The sequence below is a fragment of the Bactrocera neohumeralis genome, chromosome 5 (assembly GCF_024586455.1).
Source record: "Bactrocera neohumeralis isolate Rockhampton chromosome 5, APGP_CSIRO_Bneo_wtdbg2-racon-allhic-juicebox.fasta_v2, whole genome shotgun sequence".
Lineage (NCBI taxonomy): Eukaryota > Metazoa > Arthropoda > Insecta > Diptera > Tephritidae > Bactrocera > Bactrocera neohumeralis.
In genome coordinates, this window is record NC_065922.1 from 62,517,592 (window position 1) to 62,539,938 (window position 22,347).

The 22,347-nt window shown below is 36.1% G+C and overlaps 2 protein-coding genes across 5 annotated transcripts in view; one reads left to right on the top strand and one right to left on the bottom strand.

The window, feature by feature from the left end:
• LOC126758054 (glucose dehydrogenase [FAD, quinone]) overlaps positions 1-19,794 on the top strand; it is a 33,664-nt gene extending 13,870 nt beyond the window's left edge. The window contains exons 2-3 of the mRNA XM_050472049.1: positions 18,105-18,355; positions 18,422-19,794. Of these exons, the coding sequence (XP_050328006.1) occupies positions 18,105-18,355; positions 18,422-19,794 (1,624 nt within the window). The remainder of the gene's footprint in view (positions 1-18,104; positions 18,356-18,421) is intronic.
• The window catches only part of LOC126759436 (flotillin-2), a 418,004-nt gene that overhangs the window by 182,196 nt on the left and 213,461 nt on the right, over positions 1-22,347 (bottom strand). The window lies entirely within an intron of this gene.

Here is a 22,347-nt window from a genome sequence, read left to right on the forward strand (position 1 = left end):
TTTGCTTTAATCACTTATTTCTTTCCTTCCCAAAAAAATTTTCAAAAAAACGATTTTTTGAAGCCTCTAAACCAGGTTCCCCCCTTAAGGCTGAAATACTGTAAATAACACAGTGAATTAGAAAAACTAACTAAGCATATTAATGAAAGGCTGAAGGTGCTTTGATGATATACGACCCAACATTAAGGGTTTCCTGGCTTCGAAAAGGCTGACCTAACGCTTAAGGGGTTATATATATGTAGTTAGAATTTTCCAAAAATCGATTTTTTTTTCTTAATGTACATATACTTAAGAATAGACACAGAAAATTTTATATCGTTCCGGTGAAAATTTCGAAGTTGCATGCAAAAAAGACGTTTGAGAGTGCTTAAACGCGTTTTTCTTGAAATGGTGTTTTCAAAGTTGCTGACTAACATTACTCGAAAACGGCTAAACCGATTAGTCTCAAATTTTAACACGAGCTTCTTAACGTAATTAATCGAAGATTTTTTCTCACCGATCGATATTTTTTTTATAAACAATTTCAGGCTGAAAATTGGTCAAAATGGATTTTTTTGGAAAAAACGCCATTTTGTCAAACAATTTTATTTTGCTTGTTCCTTTGATTAATTACTGGATTTATCATTACTTTAACGAAATTCATAGGATCCAGTTCAGAGATATAGTGGTCACCGCAAAATGTCTTTTTTGAGAGAAGCTCCCGGAGTTCAGCTGTGGATCATTTCCAAATAAATATTTTTACCAAACCTAAGTCTTGAAATACAGTTAAAAACTACGATATGTGTAAAATTTTTGGATCAATATATGTATGTGACCTGGTCTACAGAAAGGGGGCTTAGGTGTCAAAAAAAAGGAGAACAATTAATGAGATAACGAGAAACTGACGATTATTTTTAACAGCTTTTCCCAGAAAACTAGTTTTCGCACGTTAGCTCCCTTTTCGTAGACCAGGTCACACATATGAAAATTTTCTCAGAAAAAATGTGGCAAATTCTTTTTTCATTGTCCTTCTAACTGTAAATAACCCCCTAAGGCACAAGTGAAAATTTTCAATTTCTATTTCGAAATTTAGCCTTAGGAGAATATGGCAACCCACTGAACATCAAAAATATTCGAAATTGCTAGCAGTAACATAAAAAGCAAGGCGGTACCGAAGCTACATATATGTCCTTCACAAACACAAAATATTCCAAACAAGAACTTGATTTTGGTCGGTCAGTTTGTATGGCAGCTATTTGTTATTGTGATCCGATTTGCCGGTTCCGACCAATCAGCAGCTTCTTGGTGAAAAAAGAGCGTGTGCAAAATTTCAGGTTGATATATCTCAAGCACTAAGGGACTAGTTTGCGAATATACGGCTAAATGGACTCAGCTCCTCATGCTGATCATTTATGTAAGTATATATTTTATAGAGTACCCGATGTTTTTATACCCTGAATACCCCTGTATATTAAGTTTGTCACGAAGTTTGTAACACCCAGAAGGAATCGGCGGTGACCCTATAAAGTACATATATATATAAATGATCAACGTGTTGAGCTGATTCGATTTAGCCATGTTCGTCTGTCTGTCTGTCCATCCGTCTGTCCGTCTGTCTGTATATATACGAACTAGTCCCTCAGTTTTTAAGATATCGTTTTGAAATTTCGCAGACGTCATTTTCTCTTCAAAAAGCTGCTCATTTGTCGGAACTGCCGATATCGGACAACTATAACATATAGCTGCCATACAAACTGAACGATTGTAATCAAGGGCTTGTATGGAAAACTTTCACATTTGACATGATATATTCACGAAATTTGGTATATGTTATTTCAAAGCCAATGTAATTTCACAAACATCAAAATAGCTTCCATAAAACAATGGTCGAAATCAAATGCTTTTGATCTCATTTGACGACATATCTTCACGAAATTTGGTAGGAGTAATTGTTCATAGAAATAATGTAATATCGGAAGAAATTGTTCAGATCGGCTCACTGTAGCATATAGCTGTCATACAAACCGAACGATCGGACTCAAGGGCTTGTATGGAAACTTTCGCATGTGACGTGGTATCTTCACGAAATTTGACAGAGATTACCACTTCAGGTAACAATATAATCTCCGAAAAAATTGTTCAGATTTGATTATTATAGCATATAGCTTCCATACAAAGGATATATTAGGTTCTGTGCAGCCGAAGTTAACGTTTTTTCTTGTTTGCGGTTAAAAACATCATGACAAATTTAACAAACCCTATTAAGGGTATAAAAATATTCAGCTTCGTATATCATGGATTTTAAGCGCGCATTTATCTATTTACCTTGCGTTATTCCCCCCAGAAACAATTGAAAACTTACGTATGCTCATTACTCCAAACCTGCTTAATTACCGTTAACTTACACGTACATGCATCTAAGCATGAGTGTGGTTCGAAATTTTTCGTAATATTTTGCGTCTTATTTGAAGTTTCTATTCGCGGCGGTCACCTCTTTTGTTTAGACAAATATTTAACATCACTTGTCATTTCGCTGCGCAAGCACTTGGGAGCACAAACAGTGCTTACCATCACATGTCGTGTCAACAACAAACACAGCGGCACAAAAACAACAAGGCATGGTTAAAAGCAGCACCTATAAATTATATGCCGTAAATTAATGAAAATATGGTCATTTCTACACTTGAAGCGGTTGAGGGTCCCGCCAATGGGCAAGCTACTCAAATATATTTGTTTCCGCGATCTTATATACACATATATATATTTAATTTCATACTTATTTTGAATTTCTTATTTTTAACGCCAACTTGCCAAAAGTAAACAAAGGAACTTTCGCTGCTTTCAATGTTTTAAATGGCCCCGCTGTTGCTTAGGCCTACTCTATAACTCTGCCGCTCACTTGCCAGGCACTTGTGTCTGTCCAAGTGTGGTGTGGCGCTGGTTACTCTTTGTTTTATTGTCATTTAACATCTTATTGCCGAATTTTATAATAAACTTTACTGACGGTACTTATTTCCGTTATAAAAGCTGCTGTTTCTAAAGCATAATACAATTTCCCTTCAGTTTTTTCTCCAAAAAGTTCATGATTTGGGCGCAACTTTAACGGTTTGCTAATATTTTATGTCTTTTCTGTACTTCCTGCCTTTCACAATTCCTGTTTAACAACTCTGAGGTTATTGTTAACAGTAAATTGTGACCTCTCCTCGTTAGTGCATTGCCTCCTTGTGATGTAATTATAGTTAAAATATTGGCCAACACACTCACTATAAGCAGACTCTCTTGCGAAATTATTTATTATTAATACCTTTTTTTTAACTCAATTGCTACATACGACTGTGCTCAAGAGATCGGTGGAATTTGTTAATAAAACGTAAGTTCGTTATGCCTCCCAATCAATTTCATCCCCGTCTGATAAGAGGCACTTTTTTCACGCTTTTTCCAGTTTTTGGCGCAGTCGGAATAGGCTTCTTCCGGCATAGCCATCAAGACCTTCTTCGTTTGGGCTTTTAAATAATCAACCGTGTCATAATAGCATTTCCGCATTGGCCTTATGATTTTGCTGAATAGCCAGAAGTCGCACTGAGCCAGATCAGCCGAATACGGCGGAGTTCCGATGGAGTTTTCGGCAAAAATATCGCAAAAACCCAAGACTTCTTTACCCATAATCCCGTTTCAGACGAATAGCTTCATGTAAATCCCATATCCTAAATAATAAGACACCACATCACGATAATCCATTCACCTTACTTTTCCACCACAGTAGTGCATAGATATGTATGAGTGTATCGGTTAAAAAAAAATTAGCTTTCCGAAGTAAGCAAGCTTTTTTCAACCCTCAAGTTGTTATCCAGCGAAACAAATGATAAATACCTGACTAAAGTAATTCTCTCAGATGTTCGGATTTACAGAAAACTAAATTAATCAAATTAAGCTTCCATCAATACATAAGCATAAGTAGATAAGGTCAAGGAATCTGATGACACAACTTGCTGCCAAATATCTGCTTACTTTCACCTAGGTATAGGCAAAAAGCTACATTTCCTCCACCGCATGCATTTTTGTTTAAAAAATAGTCATTAGTATATTATAAAACATTTGAGTCACGAGATAGTTAAATATATGACAATATATTTTTCGCTGACTAGTTCCTGAAATTTGGCTACCAAACTCATCAAACCCTACAATTGACTTATACGATCAACCAAAACCCATCTCTCAAGCAGATTATCCTTAGCAGGCGGCCCGTGGAAAACTTTTGACATCACACTTCCAAGGTCTGAAAGTTTAAACTAGGAGTTCTACATAGATCCTTCCTTCCTAAACATATGTTTGACAAGGCAAGCATACGGTTTGCCATGAACTTGACACACAAATGGTAATTTCAAGTGTACAAACAACTAAATCCCGAATGGAATGTTATGACTAAATACTTATCTTAAGTTTATTGTTGGTCAGTGACTTGCTGACTTAACTTTCCATATACTGCCACATAAAGAAATTCACAGTAGTCAAATACGAAGATATTGACATTTCTTAAAATTACCAGCATGGAAATTAACAATAAGAAATTACATTATTTATGTTGAGCAGCTGCTCTCTGTCAAAAAAGGATAGTTTCAGTACAAAAACCGGGACATAATATGCAATATCAATCAAGTGATCTCTGGGCCCTCATAACGGAAATGATATATATATATAGTATAAATATATACTAGAGGACCCGCCCATGTTTAATGTGGCTGATACATAAGTAGTACTACTAATACCATCTATATGATTTCTATTAGTTAGATTAAAAGTATTAGTTAAGGAATAATCGCATTTTTGATGAATTAACAAAAATGAATCAAAAAGCTTTTTGTGCGTTAAGAAAGAATTGGTTTTTGGGGTAAAAATACTATTGAATTTGGGCTGTGCATCAGTGAAATGTGATTGTCAGCCTGGTGGACGCATATTAAGAAACGGTTCTCCAGCGTGGAAAGACAAAAAAATCGGCTGGCAAGGTTATGGCATCAGTCTTGCAATGCTTCGAAAAGATTTCTGTATATCTCAAATTTTAATAGACCTTTTTATCAACACTTCAGTTATGCCGCTATTTTTTATGCCAGATCTTTTGCAATTTTAAATTGCCTGCCAAGATACCCCGTCCAATAGTTAGCAGGTATGAAAAAAAGGTTATAGCTACCCATAGATGTATTGAATCACCCAATTTATTACTTAAGAACGAACAACTCTGTCCACGTTATGAAAACTTGTCTACAGATGTCGCCTTTTACTTTGGCATCGTTTTGTTTATTGCACGTTTACGCCAACTTAAGGTTTGAATATTGGATACTGCGATGGTAGCGCAATCTATCGGTCAAACATTCCAAAATTAACAATTGATTAAAAATGAAAAATTACTTTATAAAAACATTTTCCAGTGGACCAAATTGTGATCCAAACCATTCTCGAATCTCCTTGAACACACACAAAAAATTTCATCAAAATCGGTCCAGCCGTTTTGGAGCAGTTCCACTACAAACACACGGTCAGAAGATTTATATATATATATACATATATATAAATGGATACAAAACAAACCACATTGATAAACCATTGAACGGAAAATTCTGCTTCTGTTCGTAGGTTTGGTTAATGACGTGTAATAAGGTACAAAAATCAACAAAATAAAATTTTAAACTTGATAAATCCTTATGATAAACACGTATTGAATTTTCATAAGCTCTTCTCGTATAATTCGCTACTGAGTGATCACAAAAATATGGTTGTTTTTTAACATTATTCTTCTTATATATGTGTATATCTAATACTATAACTCCATACACTACTGCACTACTCAAGTATAATCGTAAAAAAACAAAACGTCAGCATTGTCTTTATTTTTGACTACTGAAGACGACCGACTTCCGATCGTCACGATAGGTCCTCACGACTTTCTTGCAATCGCTTAAACCACTCAGGCACATTACTACGGGATAGGCACTGATCACCATAAACTTTTTTCATCATTTGAAATGTTTCAGTAAACGTTTTCCCAAGTTTAAAACAAAATTTAATATTTGCTCTTTGTTCAAAATGCATTTTACGACCGATGACCAAAAGCCGCTGTCACTTTTTGATCGATAACATCGATTGTAGTTATCCAATTGTCTTAAAATTTTTACGAAATGTCAACAAGAGATCAAAACCAATAGGTGGCGCCACAAGAAGCAGTTATATTTAAAAAGTTATGTTTCTTTTGCAGCGCATAACAATTTAAATGTCTCCGATGTTTACTTTTTGGTGTTACAAACATTGTAGCAAACTTATTATACCCTGTTCAGGGAATAAAATATCGTTAGGCGCCATCATGAAGCCGGACATAATGAGAGCGTGGATGATAAATGTTATGCTCCAACAAAAGACAAATCGCATTGCTCTCTGGGGCAACGAAAACAACAAAATTTAATTGCAGAAACTTGTTTTAATTTATTAGTTAAATATATGTACATATGTATGTATGTATGTACCATTTGTCCTCCTGAATTTGAAATAATTTATTACAATAATTCATTTGCAAAATAAAAATAAAAACTAATGAGTTTAGTGTGACATTTCACACTTTTCACCTGCTGACTTATTACATAGTGGGTCTATTGCCACATACAACTATTAAGCGCAAATATAAATATGAAGTATACCTAAAAGTGTCATAATATTCAGGTAATAAGCAAGCACTTGCAACATTTTACATTTTTATGTTATATTTACCGTTATTTTTTCCAATGCTAATATTTCATACAAAAGTGCATACACTGAGTTGACAAAATGATAAATAGTTCATTTTCGAAAGTGCAATAAAACTGTTGCCAGAAATTCACACTTTCACTAAGGTACAGTTAGGTAGAGCAGATGTCTGCTGACGCACCTAGGTCTCTGATAGGTTCATTGTGAAACCAGCGGGACTGAAATCCCTTCACTCTACTTTGCCTCTCTGAACCACACTGTGCTCTTGATGAAGTTCATTAATACAAAAGTTTTGTCTGAGCAAACACCGTTAAAAAACACAAATAAAGATATTTTATAGTCTGTTTTCTGCTACCTTTTGACAGCTTTTACAATTGTCATTGTATCGGATTAATAGTCTGCTGGGATATCTGGTAATTAGACAGGTCTTGTTAGCGCGCTCACTAGAGTTCTTATGTCATTCCTTTTGAATAGTCAGCATGTGCGGTCCATATGTTTGATGATTAAATATATACAGGTACAAGTAACCAGTGACAATATAACTTCCCTCTCTTACGCAGAGTAATTTTAGAATGGCTCGTTCATCTACTTCCCAGTTAGCAGGAAAATCGCTATGGTCTGGAACCCATTGCAGGTTTATCGTAAAATAGAATGTTACTTAGGTTGCCTCTTATGTGTGTGAGGTTGTAGATCACTCTAAAACAAATTTCGGGATTTTCGTCCAAAACCAGTTGTTTTTCGAAGAACATTATTCCGTGTGCGTCTTCGAACATAGGCTCTTATGGATTAATCAAATATAATATAATAATCGGACGGCTAACGACTCTTCGATTGTGGAGACTGAAGTACGGCAAGGCGCATGTCGTGTGAACTCGTTTTTGTTTCAAGTTGAATACTTTTATTTATTGTCGTGTTGGGTTAGGCATTCCAAAGAAAGCAAAATAAATTAATTTTTTTTATTCATTCTCGTCAAAGAGTTACTTATATATGATGGCAAAGGGTTTTATACATATGTATAGTTCCGTTAATTTATTTAGTAGTTGCAGTATTTTCGTTTTACCATACTTGGAACAAATCTCAGCGGTATATAAAATTGCTGTTATCCTTGTTGTTGCGGAAAACATTTCAATACTCATTTAATAATTCCGAACGGAATATGCATAGTCGACTTTTAAAAGAAGAGTTAGTCCAATATTGGCCAGTTGTCCTTTCTTAACTCTTTCCCATTCCTTTCTAGGGAGAAGAAAAAGCCACTTGAAAACATTTTTTGAAGCTTAACTTTAAGAAAATAAAGTCTAACTCTCTACAGTCTAGTGGAAACTTATTTGGAATACTACTAGTACCATATTGTCTTGAGGACTTTACGTCGAGTCTTTTCTGACTAGTGTTTTCTTCAGTTGTAAAATAGTATTCAATTATGTCAGATGTCAGAGCATATGGCAGAATTTAATAAGATATTTTTACTGTTCTACAGTTATCTCTAAGTTATGGACTCTGATGAAATGTAAAATGTATTTTTGCATCTGACAAATATAGACTTTTTTTAAATGTTAGTTGCACTCAATTTAAGTCTTAATTAATCAATTTGAGCATGAAATTAGAGCAATTTGAAATGAATAACATATATTTTATATTTTCTCAATGGAATCGCTAACCGTAGCATTTATAAGATTTTTCTCGAACAAAAAATTTAGTGTTTTCTTAAGTATAAATATGCAAACATAAAACTCCCTTTTAATGTGTAGAAGATATATAGAAGTCTTCATTTTGCTGGCAATGCACGCTTGGTGAAACAGGGCGCAACTAGCTTCAGACTGGTGCATTTCCTACAGGGTGTTACGCAAATGTAATATCATTTGCTCGTCACACCGACTTTTCCATTTTGATTTTAACATGTATGAGTTATTTTACCAAAGCGAAATGTTACACATTTCCCAAATTCGTAAGAGTTTGTTGACAAATTTGTAATTATGGCTAGGAAATAAGCCATGGAAACAGTCGCCGCTGGAACTGTGCGTGACTATCAGTTGTAACACAACACAATCTGATATTTATAATGTGGAAATATTTGTCAAAAAAGACAAATGAACTAAATATTGAAAATAAAATAAACAAGAAATAATTGTACTAGAGAAAATATATATTTTGTGCGACATCTTTTTAGTTAATGTGTAATTCTGCAAACATTGAATTGGGCCTTTGAAAACAAGCCTAAACCCAATCGCTTAGTAAATGTTAATTTTATCAACTTTTACATGGCGAAATCAAAGATAGCGCATGCTGATTTTATTATAAAAAAATTACTGTTGTTAAGAATTTTTACGAGGCAATGAAATATTGTATTTGTTGTAATATTTGGTTGCAGCCGTTTTTACGAATATGGTTCTTTGAGCGCTATATATTTATATATACACTAGAGGACCCGCCCACGTTTTACTGTGGCTGATACATAGGTAGTACTACTAATACCATCTATATGATTTCTATTAGTCAGATTATAAGTATTAGTTAAGGAATAATCGCATTTTTGGTGAAGCAACAAAAATGAATCAAAAAGCATTTCGTGCGTTAAGAAAGAATTGGTTTTTAGGGTAAAAATACTATTGAATTTGGGCTGTGCATCAGTGAAATCAATCGAGTCCAATCGATTGTCAGCCTGGTGGACTGCATATTAAGAAACGGTGGAAAGACAAAAAAAAAGTCGGCTGGCAAGGTTATGGCATCAGTCTTGCAATGCTTCGAAAAGATTTCTGTATATCTCAAATTTTAATAGACCTTTTTATCAACGCTTCAGTTATGCCGCTATTTTTTATGCCAGATCTTTTGCAATTTTAAATTGCCTGTCAAGATACCCCTCCAATAGTTAGCAGGTATGAAAAAAATGTTATAGCTACCCATAGATGTATTGAATCACCCAATTTATTACTTAAGAACGAACAACTCTGTCCACGTTATGAAAACTTGTCTATAGATGTCGCCTTTTACTTTGGCATCGTTTTGTTTATTGCATGTTTACGCCAATTTAAGGTTTGAATATTGGATACTGCGATGGTAGCGCAATCTATCGGTCAAACATTCCAAAATTAGCAATTAATTACAAATGAAAAATTAATTTAAAAAAACATTTTCCAGTGGACCAAATTGTGAATCTAAACCATTCTCGAATCTCCTTGAACACACACAAAAAATTTCATCAAAATCGGTCCAGCCGTTTAGGAGCAGTTCAATTACAAACACACGGTCAGAAGATTTATATATATAAAGATATGGACATACTAAAATATATACATATATCATTAAAATTATTACGCTGGCTAAAATATTTTATACCCTGAACAAGGAATTTTAGGTTTGCCACGAAATCTGTAACACCCTGAAGAAAACGTTCGAGAGTTTAAAAATCTATATATATAAAAAGAAAGTTGTGTTAGTTACACCATTTATAACTCAAGAACGGCTGAATTGATTTGACTGAATATTGGTGGGGAGGTAGCTTAGAACCAGGGTAAGGACATAGGATACAGTAATCAGTCGATATCAGTATGTTTTATAGCACGTGCATCCCAAACGATTGATGTCATAACCTTTCCAGCCGACTTTTTTGTCTTTCCACGCCTGAGAACCGGTTCATCATCTGCAGTCCACTAGAATGACTGTCGAGTGGACTTCAGTGGGAAATGATGGAGCTATGTTTCTATTGTCACACACCGACGCAAAAATTCGATTTTATTACGATTAAAAAGCACTCAAACATTTCTCAGAATCAGTTAATACGTTTTTTTGTAGGATTATGAACTTGCGAGGCACCCACATTGCACAGAGCTTTCGCATTTTTAAACTAAGCAAATATGTTTTCATCGGTAGATTTCCCTGAGTCCAAATTCAACAGTATTTTCCGCCAAAAAGCTATGTTTTATTAACAAACGAAATGCTTTATGATCCATTTTTTATAAACAAACACAAGTTGCTTCATAAAAATGCTATATCTCATTAACTTCGTATGTTTATATATACACAAACTAGTCCAGCAGTTTTTGCGATACCGCTATGAAATTTTGCAGACGTCGTTTTCTTCTCAAGAATTTACTCATTTGTCGAAACAACCGATATAGAACTATTATAGCATATAGCTACCATACAAAATGGGAGATCAAAACTAACTGCTTGTAGGAAAAAGTTTTTTAGTTTGAAGAAATTTTCAATATCGGACTACTATAGCATATAGTTGCACGCAAACTGAACGATCAAAATTGAGTTCTTGTATGAAAACTTTTATGTTTGTCAAGATATCTTCACGATAAGATAGCATATTTATTTTTCAAAGCAATGCTAAAATTTTTTCAGAACAGACTGACAAATAGCTGACACACAAAATGTATAATTAAAATCAAGTACTTGCTCCAGGTGTACCGATATGCAAATGAGCGTTTTTTTTGTGAAAATGAAATACTAATTTTGGATGAGAAAGTAAATTATTTTATTTTATTTTCACCATTGTTTTCTATAAGTTTTGACCACCTTGCTGGCAATTTGTGGATCCCATGCCAATAGAAATGTTAGTCTTTTGAAACAAACCAATCAGACAGCCAATTTTCGATTTCTGAAAATGGTAATCGGAAGGAGACAAGTCTTGTGAATACTGCGGGTGGGGTAGCAGCTCCCAGCCAGGTACTTTGATTGTATCCTGAACCAATTTTGATTTTTGTGCAAGTGCACAGTCGTGTAACGAAATTATTTTTGCCGTGTCTTCTGGTCTATTATGGTCGATCCATGCATCGTCCAAATTGATCATTTGTTGCCTGTATCGATTAGTATTTAGAGTTTCACCAGGTTTTAGACGCTTATAATAAGCCACACCCTTCTGATCCAACCAAACAGAGAGCATTGCCTTCTTACCGAATCGATCTGATTTTGCAGTCGATGTTGATGGTTGTCCGGCATTAACCCATGATTTTCTTCATTTGGGATTCTTAAAATAATTCTATTTTTCAGCGTCAGTCACAACTCGATGCAAAACTGATTTGCGTACTATTTCTTTCAAGCAAAATTTCACAAGTGATGCTTCGGTTTTCCATTTGTATTTTATTGAATTCCTGTGGTACCCATTTTTCGATCTTTTTCATAGCTTTCACAAACAGTCGGAAATTGTTTGTTGTACAACATTTAACATAGCTGCCATTTGCAAAGTATCATCTTCAGCCAGTATTGCTTGCAGTTCGACGTATTCAAACGCTTTGTTGGTCTTTCCAGTTCCACATTTCTCACTTCAAAACCATTATTTCCGTTGAACCGTTGAAACCATATTTTGCATGTTGCTTTTGATAGTGCATGTCCACCATATACCTCGACAAGCATTCGATGCGAGTATACAACACTTTTCTTCAAACAAGAAATTAATGCTTTCCGCAAATCATCACTTTTCGGTACAAAATTTGACACTTTCAACACAATGAAAAAATATGATGTTGTTTGTTGAATGACTGTAAGGTTATTGAATAAGTTTGTTGAAGGCTCGTTCACAACAAATGTTCCCTACACTTGTATCTTAACGCTCATTTTATTCCGCTACAACTGGTATAGAAACTTCTTCATTTATGAAGGGTATTCCAGCTTCGATGCAACTGAAGTTAACGATTTGTTTTTCTTTAAATTATTCTTTGATTCGAAAAAAATAATTTTAGAAAATTCTTCCGACTTTTAAATAATGAATTAATTATCTGTCGATATTAATATATTCAAAGCAAAAATGTCAATTCATTTTCTCTTCACATTTCATGCCTCAAATTAACGTGTTTAGTCTCCGCTCAAAACGACCTTGGTTAAAGGCGGATTACTCAGAGAAATATTACATAATGACAACATTTCAAAGCTTTAATGTGTTATTAACTTGAATGGCATGTTGTAAGACAATATGGAAGTAGTAGCAACAAAAAGTGGGCAACACTTAATTATCTTGAACGATATAATAACAAAACAAAACTTTAAGCTTGACTGGCTGACATACTCAACAAAGTCAACAATCGTCATTCTAGCGCACCAAAATAGGTTATAGACACATTCATCATTTGCCCTCTGGACATTAAAGAAGTGTCAAAAGAAAGCCAAAGCAACTATTTTCAATGCATTTGCCTCTCAGTGATTGGCAGTAGACGGGTAAATTTAGCTACCTATTGGCGAGCACGTTTCCAGCGCCACAGCACAGCAGAAAACCCTACTGTACGAAATGAGTACACAAAAGACTTAAGAAACGAACTCGCTGCATGTGGGCCGCACAAAATACCAAAACGGCGTACGAAAATGACTGTCCGTGCGCTACCGGCTCTCTAGTGTGCCGCTGAGTAGTTTTCAATGTTAATGGCAACAATAACGAAAACCACACAGCGCTGCTGATGGGCAAGTCAGACGCGCAGTCGTAAGCGTGCTGTTGTTGTGCAGCCGCCTGAGCACAGCAATTATGTAATTTCGCGGCAAACGGGAATGCTGCGTTGGGTTTTCTCCGAAGCATGTGTAATACAAGCAAAGATACATGTATGTTTATGCATTGTTGTATTTTTTTTATCTTAATTGATTTTAAACTTACGAAAAAAGGCATAAATAAACTATTGTGTAAATAATATTTTCATTATAATGCAGTGAGTCTACAATCAGTTCACTTCAGTTGTTAAAAACAAAATTGATAACGCTGCCTGCACCGTTAAATGTTGTTGGCGATTAAAACGCAAGATTTTCATGCTTGTTGTTCCCGGCAAGTCTCAACATTTCACAATGAACATCATTACAACTGCGTAAATATTTATATACTTATGTACATGTGTGTGCATAAGTATTTGTGACACATAAATATGTATCATTATTGATATCCGGTTCGTTGCGACAGCATTTTTTGTACCAGCGGTTATAATCGACACCAAATAAATAAATCAAAGCTATTATTATATTAAATGTAAGTTGTCGGAAATATGCGGTTTAATTATAGGCTAACATATACATACATATGTGGATATCCATTTATTTAAAATCTTAAATTCTAGTTGCCAGATTGTCGGTGCTGCACTTTTTTAAATTTTAAATTGCATCAAAAACATTTAAAATATTGAAAGTAGGTCAATTGTTAGAAGATTTGATTAGATTTTTCTAAGAACATAATAGTTTGTTAGATAATGACTTAATTATATAACAAATTTTGAAGCAGTTCACAAAAAACACAGAGGTACAAACTATACCATTTAACACATATTCAATAACACTATGCAACAACAAGGAGGACAAGGGTAGGACTAAGTTCGCGTGTAACTGAACACTTAATACTCTTGCAATTAGCAAGGGTCAAAGCCGGCTAAAAATCTGCAGGTGTTGACCAAACTTTTTATTAAAAAACTAGAGGACCCGCCCACGTTTTACTGTGGCTGATACATAGGTTGTACTACTAATACCATCTATATGATTTCTATTAGTTAGATTATAAGTATTAGTTAAGGAATAATCGCATTTTTGGTGAAGCAACAAAAATGAATCAAAAAACATTTCGTGCGTTAAGAAAGAATTGGTTTTTGGGGTAAAAATACTATTGAATTTGGGCTGTGCATCAGTGAAATCAATCGAGTCCAATCGATTGTCAGCCTGGTGGACTGCATATTAAGAAACGGTGGAAAGACAAAAAAATCGGCTGGCAAGGTTATGGCATCAGTCTTGCAATGCTTCGAAAAGATTTCTGTATATCTCAAATTTTAATAGAACTTTTTATCAACACTTCAGTTATGCCGCTATTTTTTTATGCCAGATCTTTTGCGATTTTAAATTGCCTGTCAAGATACCCCTCTCCAATAGTTAGCAGGTATGAAAAAAATGTTATAGCTACCCATAGATGTATTGAATCACCCAATTTATTACTTAAGAACGAACAACTCTGTCCACATTATGAAAACTTGTCTACAGATGTCGCCTTTTACTTTGGCATCGTTTTGTTTATTGCACGTTTACGCCAATTTAAGGTTTGAATATTGGATACTGCGATGGTAGCGCAATCTATCAGTCAAACATTCCAAAATTAGCAATTGATTACAAATGAAAAATTAATTTAAAAAAAACATTTTCCAGTGGACCAAATTGTAAATCTAAACCATTCTCGAATCTCCTTGAACACACACAAAAAATTTCATCAAAATCGGTTAAGCCGTTTAGGAGCAGTTCAATTACAAACACACGGTCAGAAGATTTATATATATAAAGATATCTATCTCGATTCTTTGCTGCTAGTCATATTTTCTATGAGCATTGTGAACTTACGAAATTTCGTACTATTTGAGGAAAATATCACATGCTGAAGTTGAAGAGTAAAGTTAACGAATTCAACGTAAGTATATCGTTGGTATGTTGATTAATATTCAGTTTCAGTTAAAAACTGTTTTATTTGAAAATGGCAATAACTAAATTAATATTTATAAATAATGATGGGAAAGTTCAAGGAAAAATATTTCACAAAATTGAAGGTGAGATCAATTGAATCGTAAAGATTTAAAGTCCAACAGTTGGATCGTAAGTACGGAAGTAAGTCTCCAACCGAGAGAGATAACTTCTTGAATAGCCCCTTTTACAGTGGGTATTTTTAGGTCTCAATGGCGATGCTCACTATAGTGCAACCCAAATACGTGATTAAGAAATTTCAGATGAGCAGCCACTACAGAACTTGACAATATACCTCTGATTCTCTCAAAAGGTGCGTAATCAAATACAAGTGTTAGGTAACTATAATACTTTATTGAGGCAAAATCAACCTAAGAAGATCCTCAATTGATTCTATATTGGCTTTAGAGCCATGTTTCGGACAAAAATTCACAACTCAAAAAAAAAAGAAAAAAAAATATAGTAAACTAAAATATGTACAATAAAAAGACGAAAAGAGTTTATCAAAATATAACTGCTAAAGCTGTCGCTATTAACTGCACGCAAGCAAGTGGCGAAAATTTTTGAAACATTTCAAAAAACTTTGCGTTAATGCGTTCAAAACTAAAAAATAACAACAAGTACATGAAACGCTTCGCATACTGACCGTTAGCTTTCATTTAAGTTCATTTTATTATACTTAATTTCTTCCTATTTTGTTGCACGCACAATGCTATCGAAGTTGTCGGTCTAACACGAACCTTTTTACTATTATTTCTTCACATTTCCCAAACACAAGTTTCATTGAAAAATTTTCGTTAACAATTTGAGATGATCACAATTTCATAGGTGCTTAGGCAGACAGCAGTTAAACGATTTAAATAGACGTTTCGGCGCCTTCGGAGGTATTTTGAATGACAGTTAACTCGACTAACTACTTTAGACAAACACTAATGCATTTAATGAGCACCTATTAAGTGCTGATTACAGTTATTTACCAAGGTCATGAGAAAATTGAGTCATTACGTATTCATTGACTGCAATTTTAAAACGATTTTTGGGCAATTTGTTGAGCGTTTATATTTTGATTCGACAATATTTGTAGCTTTTAGATACTTAGAGTTGTCATTTATTTTTAATTAATTATATATGTATAATTAAATAATTAAAAAAATGTATAAAATTAACAAAATAGACATCGACAAAAAACAGTGACAACTAAAAAATGTGAAAATTTAAAAAAGAAAAAAATAAATAAATTTGAAAAAAAAAATAAATTTGAAAAAAAAATTAATTTGAAAAAAAAAATTAATTTAAAAAATACACCCCCACAAAATATTTCATTAAGCTTTATTACAAAGATATTATTTTGCAGACTTGCCACCTGTTTTAAAATATGAATTGTTTATAAGTGAATATTTGACACAGTACAGGTACAGGTGTCTACTGTGAAGAAATTAAGATTTCATTTATTATAATTCTTTGAGTTTATGTAAGTAAGGAGAAGAAGAAGTATACAGTAGCAGAGAAAGAAATCTTAGCAGCCAGAAAAATTGAAGTTCTCTAATTTGTTAGAAAGTGTTTATTGTTTGACGAAATATTCTATTAAAATAACCGAATGACTGCAATAGCTAATCCAGGTAATAATTTCGTAGCCACTACTATTTTTTTCGTCTTTAATTAATTAAAAGAAAAATCAAGGAACATTAACAATGTTTGTAATATTTGAAAGTATATAAACCTGTTGAGATTGTAACCCCCCATTAGCAACTTGGCATGGCGCATGCCTTGGAGTTATTGCTAATACCTCACTCTGCCTACTTTTACTTCCTTGCGGAGCAGCTTTTTTATGGTATGGGGATCCACCGCGATGAAGGGTTCAGGTCCAATCATGTTAGTGGATGGTGCGGAGCGAGAGAGCTCATCAGCCAGTTCATTCCTGGCTATACCTTTGTGACCGGGGATTCAGATGAGGTGCACTTGGTTACGTTCCGCTAGGTTAGTCAGCCGTTCTTTACACTTTTGCAACAGTAGCGATTTGATGTCATAGACAGATATTGCTTTAAGTGCCGCTTGACTATAGCTAAGTATGGTTACAAGTTCGTTGCGAGAGTTGCGTTGGAGGTTTATCTCTATGCACCGACTTATGGCAAAAACTTCTGCCTGAAAAATGCTCGGAAAGCTTCCCATAGGTATGGAGAGTTTGGTGCGTGGTCCTGCGACTCTTGCACCAATTCCCTCCTACGTTTTCAAGCCGTCTGTGTATCACTTGATTGTACTAGCAGTAGCTCTAAAGTGGATCATTTCATTCTGTCTTGCTGCTAAGGGTAACCTTGAACTTCTTGGAGAAGTTTACCCTTTTGGTAATGCTGTCTCTTGGGAGAAGAGCCAATGGTATTACACCACTTAACTCTTTTATCCGCTGGGACGGGATTAACTCACATCTGCCACGCCCTTCTGTTGTCATTTGTAGTATGTTTGGCTAACTGACCGACTACTAGGTGAAGTGATATGAGCTCAAGCATGACTTCAAGTGCTGCCGTCGGACAAGTGCGCAGTGCATCCGACATGCAGATGCATTCCAGTTGTTGCAGCTACGATATTTGGAGTCCTGCCGAAGTCTGCGAGGCTTTTGAGTCCGAAACCACCGCATCATATATGATTATCGTTTGCACGATCATGATGTAGAACCCCCTAACGATACTCTGCTTGGATTTACCAGCTAGTCGATTGTACACCACGGTCCGTCTCAGACACTCATTTTTTGAATCGTTCTCCGACTTTAGCCTTTTTTGATGAGTTTGAAAAATCAATCAAAAATGAAAGATAAGGGTATTTTGACAAGCTTTATTAAAAAAATATATGTTTTACAGAGTTGCCACCTGCACGTTTCACAGCACAAAAACTTAAAATTCAATAGTTTAAGTGTGACATTACACACTCTGTATGTTCTTAACTCAAAATGTCTTTGAAGGTTTTACAATCAGTAATAAGCCCTCTATTTCTTTTTCCAGCACCCAACCACAGAATACAGCCTGTCAGGCGATGAAGGATCGCCGCTGCTGTTGGACGCGTGGCAAAGTCATTGGCGGCAGTTCCGTACTCAACACTATGCTATACATACGTGGAAACCGGCGCGATTTCGATCAGTGGGCATCGTTTGGCAATCCCGGTTGGAGCTACGAAGATATATTGCCGTACTTCCGCAAATCGGAAGATCAACGTAATCCATACTTGGCGCGCAATAAACGTTACCACGGCACAGGCATGTCAAAATCATAAAATCTATAATATCAGCGCTCATATTAACACTTTTTTTTTCAATTTCAAGGTGGTCTTTGGACTGTGCAAGACTCACCTTACAACACGCCATTGGGGCCTGCCTTTCTACAGGCCGGCGAGGAAATGGGCTATGATATTGTGGACGTGAATGGTGAGCAGCAAACGGGTTTCGCATTCTATCAGTTCAACATGCGACGCGGTTCGCGTGCCTCCACCTCTAAGAGTTTTCTACGCCCTGCGCGTTTGCGCAAGAACCTCGACGTGGCGATGTATGCCCACGTTACGAAGGTGCTGACGCACCCAGAAACCAAACGTGCCATCGGCGTGCAGTTCATACGCGATGGAAGCCTACAGACAGTCTATGCTACACGCGAGGTTATACTCTCGGCTGGCGCGATAAGCTCACCTCATTTGATGATGCTGTCGGGTATCGGACCAGCGGATGAACTGCAACGCGTGGGCATACCACTGGTGCAGCATCTACCCGGTGTCGGTCAGAATTTGCAGGATCACATAGCTGTCGGCGGCATTGCATTCCTTATCGACTACCCCATTTCCATTGTGATGAAGCGTATGGTTAACATTAATACCGCGTTGCGTTACGCCATCACGGAGGATGGACCGCTCACATCTAGCGTGGGTTTGGAGGCAGTAGCTTTCATTAATACCAAATATGCCAATGCCAGCGACGACTGGCCTGACATGAGCTTTATGATGACCTCAGCATCGGTCATGTCGGATGGCGGTTCGCAAGTAAAAACTGCGCATGGTTTATCAGACGAGTTCTACCAAGAGGTATACAGCGAAGTGAACGACCGTGATGTTTTCGGCATCTTTCCCATGATGTTGCGGCCCAAAAGTCGTGGCTTTATTAAACTCGCATCCAAAAATCCGCTTCGCTACCCTTTACTCTATCACAACTACCTCACACATCCGGACGATGTGAATGTGCTGCGCGAAGGCGTCAAAACAGCGGTAGCCATGGGCGAAACCCAAGCTCTGAAACGTTTTGGCGCACGCTTCTGGAGCAAACCCTTGCCGAACTGCAAGCACTTGCCGCAGTTTACCGACGAATATTGGGACTGCGCCATACGCCAATACACCATGACTATCTACCATATGTCAGGCACCGCTAAAATGGGTCCACCTAGCGATCCGTGGGCGGTGGTCGATCCGCAATTGCGCGTGTACGGTGTGCCGGGACTGCGTGTAATTGATGCCAGCATTATGCCCACCATCACTAACGGCAACATACATGCGCCGGTGGTTATGATCGCCGAGAAGGGCGCAGATATGATTAAGGAGCTGTGGCTTAGCAGCACGCAGTGGCGTACGAAGCGTGCGCGATCTGATTTGGAGCCCATTTGCAATGTAACGGAGGTCGCGGAGAATACGTTAAAGGACGAATCAACGGGCTCCTAGCGGTTTAGCAAAGAGAGGAAATAGCATTTGACATTAACAGCTATTAAATCATACATATCAAGCCTCTCAAAATACCGCTCACGGTCATAAGTTGCACTTCAAGCAGTTAGTTAATAAGTGTTACTTTTTAATTAATTTTAATTAATATAATTTATATTTATAAAGTATATCTGTATTTTTAAATTAATTTTTAGTAGACACTCCTTTCAGCTTCATCGCAGTGCTGCCAAGTCTTAAAGTATAATTTATATGTATTAACTGTTATGTATAGATTACGCCAGAGGACTTACAAAGATTATCTCATAAGCCATGTTTTGCATTGTACATATCGAGTCACGGTTCCGATAGTTTTAGGTAACTCTTAAATTCTGATTTAATAACTGACGATTTGTTATTTAATAAATAAATAAATTAAAATTTGTCAAACGTTGTTTCGTTCTGGAATAATATAGAAGTCGTATAGGTAAGAAGTAAGCACTCTTCCCAAGCAGGAAGATCCCGCGGTCTGCGCTATTTATGGCGGGATCAGCCTTTGCGTAAAAATCTCCTTCGACAGTATTGTGTGAAAGACTTAAGGGGTCACGTTACTAGTGTCACATTTTCAAAAATGGTTTTTCTGCTTTTTCAATAGCTTACAAGGTCTGTCGCAAAAGAAACAGGACTGTTAAAAAAAGCAACAAAAAATTAATATTTTTCAAAAGTTATATTTTTTTTTATTCAAAGTAGTTTCCTTGTGCTTCGATACAGCGTTTAGCCCGGTCAATTAGCATTTCAAATGAGTGTTTAAGGTCATTTTTCGGAATGCTCTTGAGAATATCGGTCGTCGCCTTTTGGATAGCTGAAATGTCCTGAAACCAGTGTCCTTTCATGGACAAATGAAGTTTTCCAAATAGGTAAAAATCACAGGGTGCCAGATCAGGTGAGTAGGGTGAGTGATTAATGGTTAATATGGAGTTTTTTATCAAAAAATCAGTGACAAGCGTCGACCGATGACACGGCGCATTATCGTGCAACAGGCGCCAGGACCCTGCCTCACGGTATTGTGGTCGAGCACGACGAATGCGTGACAAAAGACGCTTCATAACACCAAGGTAAAACACAGCATTAATCGTTTGGCCAGATGGGACGAACTCTCGGCATACAATACCCTCGGAATCGTAAAAACAAATCAGCATTGTCTTTATTTTTGACTTCTGAAGACGACCGACTTCTGATCGTCACGGAGGTCCTCACGACCTTCTTGGAATCGCTTAAACCACTCATGCACATTACTACGGGATAGGCACTGATCACCATAAACTTTTTTCATCATTTGAAATGTTTCAGTAAACGTTTTCCCAAGTTTAAAAAAAAATTTAATATTTGCTCTTTGCATTTTACGACCGATGACCAAAAGCTGCTGTCACTTTTTGATCGATAACATCGATTGTAGTTATCCAATTGTCTTAAAATTTTTACGAAATGTCAACAAGAGATCAAACTTTTTATTTCATATACCCACCAATAGGTGGCGCCACCAGAAACAGTTATATTTAAAAAGTTCTGTTTCTTTTGCGACAGACCTTGTATATTTCCAAAAATATCCTGCGAAATCGGCAAGGTCGTATCTTGAATAGTTTTTAGATGCCAGCGTTCTAAAGAGCGACCGTTCACAGGTACAAACATATATAGTATAAGTGAAACTTTAAACGCGTTTTTCTCGAAACGACATTTTTCAAAATTGCTGACATCATAACTCAACGAAAAATTAACCGATGGACTTCAAATTAAAACTAAGTATTGTTGAATACATTTGGCATTAAAAAAACGACCATTTCTACCTAAAAAAAACGTTTTTTTTTTCAAAATTACGCCATATTGTTAATTTTTGATATTTTAAAATTATTCGGACGGAATCATGTCAGCAGTTGGGGCACTTTTTTTTTTGGGACCATCGAAGACGTCAGATAACTTCGTTATTTTTCAATATTTTTGCAAAAAAAAATCTTAAAATATAGCCGAAAATATACCTTGTTACGTCCAAGGAAGTTCGACACATTCAATCTAGCACTTTCTTTAAAAAAATTCACGAAAATCACCTAATTGTTCATGCGTTACACTGGTATAGCCCCTTCAGCCCACTGTAAATAAACTGATTTTACGTAAATCCTTATACAAACTTCACAATGCGTCAAATGCTGGAGAGTACCTCCACAAATAGATCGATACGATTTCAAAGCCGCTTTCGACAGCACTGGCAGGAGCTGCCTATACGACGCCACTTCTCAGTTTGGTATCCCCGCGAAACTCATTCCGCAAAATGACGTTGGCACAAGAAGGAAGAAGAAAAATTACACTAATAATTTAAGCCTGAAGGTCAAGCGTAGCATAACTCTTGCTAAAAGGAGTTACTTTGGCAACGATTGGCAATTGAGAAGTAGGTCTTTCATTATCCCAGTCCTATTGATCAGCGTAGAAACATGATAATGACGTATCGAGATGAGAAAGACCTGTTCTTCACAAGTTTTTCGAAGCTGTCCGCGTGAGCGAGGAATATCGAAAAAGATGGAATCA